General features: G+C 45.3%; 1 protein-coding gene across 1 annotated transcript in view; it reads left to right on the top strand.

Moving 5' to 3' along the window:
* The window catches only part of LOC106632095 (interferon-like), a 14,355-nt gene extending 10,658 nt beyond the window's left edge, over window positions 1-3,697 (top strand). Inside the window, 3 exon segments of the mRNA XM_031065262.1 lie at window positions 2,768-2,914; window positions 2,916-3,125; window positions 3,580-3,697. Of these exon segments, the coding sequence (XP_030921122.1) occupies window positions 2,768-2,914; window positions 2,916-3,125; window positions 3,580-3,697 (475 nt within the window).
* The last annotated feature ends 852 nt before the right edge of the window (window positions 3,698-4,549 follow it).

Here is a 4,549-nt window from a genome sequence, read left to right as displayed (position 1 = left end):
CATTTCCAGCACTGGAGGGACTGATAAGAGACTGAGTGAGCCAAGCTGCAACCCAGGGAGGGGACTTTTCTGAGTTTGTCATCTCTTTTGGAGCAGCAAGAGGTTTTATTGTTTAATATTGTTTAGGTTTTATTGTTTAATAAACAGTTTTTTACACTTTTCTCCAAGGAGGTATTTTTTCCCGAACCAGTTAGGGGAGGGGTCAATTGAATCTGCTTTTCTAGAGGAACCCCTTTGGGGGTTCTCTCCCAAATTTTCCCTGAACCAGGACAAGAACCTGGTTGAAAAGGTACATCACATAGATGCTCATGTACCCAAGAGTCGGGCCACTGAAGAACATTGGAACAACCAGCAGGTGGATCGGGTTGCTGGGATTGAAGTGGCTCAGGTGGCTCTCCATTGGCAACATAAGGGTGAATTATTTTTAGCTCAGTGGGCCCATGACACCTCAGGCTATAAAGGAAGAGATGCAACATATAGATGGGCTTGTGATCAAGGGGTGGACTTGACAGTGGACACTATCGCACAGGTTATCCAGGTATGTGAAACATGCTGCAATTAAGCAGGCCAAGCGGTTAAAGCCTCTTTGCTATGGAGGATGATGGCTGAAATATAAATAGGGGGTGGTCTGCCAGATTGACTTTATCATGCTCCCAAAAACCTACCAAGGCAAGTGCCATGTGCTTCCAGTTGTGGAAGCAACCACAAGATGGCTGGAAACATACCCTGTGCCCCATGGCACTGCTCAGAACACTATCCTGGGTCTTGGAAAGCACATCTAATGGGGATGTGTTACTCCAGAAAGAATTTAGTCAGACAATGAAACTCATTTCCAAAACAACCTCATAGACAACTGGGCCAAAAAAAAAAGACTACACCAAGGGCAATGAGTGGTGGGACTTTCAAACATTGAGATACACATTTAGCAAAAATCAACCTGGTTAGTCAACACCAGAGGATTTGCCAATCAGGCTGGCCCTGTCCAATCAAAACTTTTACGTATTGTAGAAGGGGATGAAGTTCCTGTAGTGCACATTAAAAATAAGCTGAGGAAAAGTCTGGCTTATCCCTACCTCAGGCAAAGGCAAACCCATCCATGGGATTGCTTTCACTCAGGGACCTAGGTGCGCTTGGTGGGTAATATGGGAGGATGGGGAAGTCTGTGTGTGCCTCAAGGGAATTTGATTTGGGGTGAGAATTGCCAAAAAATTAAACTGTATGGTGTTAATAACTATCTAACACTGTGTATTATCACCTCTGTGGCAGCTATATGCATCATCACACTGGGCACCTTATGACATCCATCTTTGCCACATCCATTCTGGAAAAATGAACCTGACTTCCCTCTGATTTGCATATTAATGAAGAATGAACTTTCATAAACCAGAACAAGTGCAGTGGTGATGGAATCAGAACTGGCTTCAACATGCAACAATCCAACACTATCCACCATCTTTTCTGCCTGAAAGACTGTTAGGACAGATGGACCCCAAAGTCATGGACTAAATTAACTCAATGAACTTTTATAGGGATGTTCCATAGACTAAGGGAATGATATCTGTCTGTATAGCTATCAAAATATAGGAAAGGTGATGGGATATTGGGAAGTGTGGGACCTGGTATGATGCAAATGGTATGGAATAAGGGGTAGATACTGTCCTGGTTTCATCTGGGATACAGTTAATTTTTTCTTAGTAGCTGGTACAGTGCTGTGCTTTGGATTTAATATAAGAATAGTGTTGATAACACACTGATGGTTTGGTTGTTGCTAAGTGGTGCTTACCCTGAGTCAAGGGCTTTTCAGTGTCTCATGTTCTGCCAGTGGGCAGATGCACAAAAAGCTGTGAGGGAGCATGGCCAGGGCAGGTGACCCAAACTGACCAAAGGGATATTTCATACCACAGAACATCATGCCCAGTATATAATCTGGGGGAGTTACCACAGTCCAGTGGAATTTTGTCTGGTATGCTAATTCCAAACCTCCATTTAGGCCTGGAATTAATGCCTTCCTGTTTGCCATTTGTGCCTGTTGTGGTGGCTTATCTTATGGGAACTTCCCTCTTTGACAGTATTTTGAGACAAGTAAACTGCTTTTAGTCCTGACAGTGCTCAAGTGCCCAGAGCTACCCCCTCAAATGACGTCTGAACTTGGAGAGCTCCTGAGATTGCCAAGAAATATGTAATTTTACAAATCATCCAAAATGTAAAAAAATTATGTATTGACACAAAGATGACAAATATACCAAAATGAAAAAATAAAAAAATCACAACCAACACTGGCATATTACATAAGGAAAAGAGACTTGGGCAGGAAGGGAAATTCAGTGGAACACAATAGGCATCAGAGCTCACTTGGGAGGGAAAGGAGAGATCACAAAAAAACCACCACCAGCAGTAAAACTGCCACACATGTTGCTATCCCAACACTTTCACATCCCCCACTGAAGCACTACAGCCAACCTGCTCCCAACACACCATTACCCTCCCCAAGCACAGCCACCCCACCAATGCACTTCCTGAAGACCACCACAGCCACCAGCCAAAACTGAAAACCACAGCGGGAAACCTGTTGCCCTCAGAAAGAGAGGAAAAGAAAGCCATGACACCACATAAAGCTGCTCACATGGCAGCACCCAAAGCATAGCACCAACCCACACCACCACCAAGCCTGACCAGGCTCACACACCCAGCACTCACAGCCTCACCTAGGCTGTGCTCACAGACCTACAGCCCTGCCTGTGGTATGGTACCCTGGTGCTCCTGCCAGGCCTCACCACCACCCATGTCTCCGCAACATCACCTTCCCCTGGGACAGCCTCCAGCTCCTTCAGGCCATGGCTCCTAGCATGCCACAGCCCTGCCATCACCAGCAGGCACCCGTTCTCTTCCCCAAAACCCTCCTCCACACCCACAGTAACTGCTGCTACCACACTCTGCATCCTCCAGAAGCTCTTCACCATCCTCAGGACCCCAAACAGCCCCGCCCACCATCACTGGGATGGCAAGATATGGCATCACGTCCTGCACCACATCCAGCAGCTTGAGCAGTATGAGCCAGCCAGTGGCATAGTCTTTGAAGGCCAAAGGCCCTGCAACTTGCTGCTCAGCATCAACAAATATTTTGGGTGTGTTATAGAGGAATAATGTGATAGTTGGCTCTCACAATTAAGAGATGAATATTATGTATATGTTAAGAGAAGTTTTGTAGATACATAGTAATGTTATTGTAATATGTCCTCCCATAGTCTTCTTTCCCCTCCTCCTTGTAATAGCCGCAGTAGTCAAGGCATTTGGGGAGGGCTGGCTTATTACTAGGAGGCACGACATAACAACACCTGACCTCCAATCAAGATGTAAAAAAGTGATCTCCACCAATGGATGGCAGAGGAGTTGATTGGCAAAACTTTGGAGGGGCTTAGGGTATAAAAGGCAGAGCATCCATTTTGTAAACGAGCATATGGCTGCTAGTCATGGAGACTCCCCAGCGTTGTAATTTTTCCTTAGTCAGTCTTTGTTGTATTTTTTTGTTAAGGTTTAATAAACCTTTGAAATTTTAAAAGTGAGCGTCATTTCTCACAGGTGCATCCAGGACTTCCTCTGCACCCACCATCACAGACCCTATGCCTGAGACCACATCTGCCTAGAAGCTCACACCTGCTTCCATCTCCACAACCACACCCATATCATGTGTGATTAGCCCAACTACCCTGACCAACACACAGAGCTCCACCCATGCCACCATCACCACTTCTGGACCACTGCCCCATTCCCATCCCTATCCTCCCACCTCCACAATCAGTGGCTAGATCCATCACAAGAACAGTCATGGACCCTGAGCCTCCACTGACTACTCATTTATTCTATTTAATTTGACAAGGGTGTTTAACTATTTATTAATTTATTTATTTGACAGAAAATAAAGACCTGTTGCAAAAAAGCATGTCGGTGCCTCTTGTCTCAGGAGCACAGACAACAAGCCTTTGGGGTAGGGAGAAGTGACCTCCACTCAACACCAACTCCAAACAGAGCTCTGCAGTTCCCATGCTCCACAACCCTGTGCACTCTTTGTTTTGGCATCTCCCCAATAATGATATTTCCTCAACTTCTTTGGAAAACCTCTGCCAGGGTTTAGCCATCATCATCAAAATCATCTCTTCAGCCTGTATCTTCTCAACATTTTCCACCTTCCATCCCAGTTTAGACTGGCTAATGATTAGCACTGGAGTCTTCAGTAAAAGGAAGGCATGGACTTGGAGAGTTGGAGTTGTTCAGCCTGGAGAAGAGAAGGCTCCAGGGGAAACCTTATTGTGGCCTTTCAGTATTTAAAGGGGTTTTATAAGACAGATGGGGACAGACTTTTTAATAAGGCCTGTTGCAATAGGACAAGAGGTAATGATTTTAAACTAAAAGAGGGTAAATTCAAACTAGGTATAAGGAAGACTTTTTTTATGATGAGGATGGTAAAACACTGGCACAGGTTGGTCAGAGAGGTGGTGGATGCCCCATCCCTGGAAACATTCAAGGCCAGGTTGGATGGGGCTCTGAGCAA

This window comes from Geospiza fortis, unplaced genomic scaffold, assembly GCF_000277835.1.
Source record: "Geospiza fortis unplaced genomic scaffold, GeoFor_1.0 scaffold516, whole genome shotgun sequence".
NCBI lineage: Eukaryota > Metazoa > Chordata > Aves > Passeriformes > Thraupidae > Geospiza > Geospiza fortis.
Note: the sequence above shows the minus strand (reverse complement) of the source record. Positions and strands in the feature narration are given on the sequence as shown.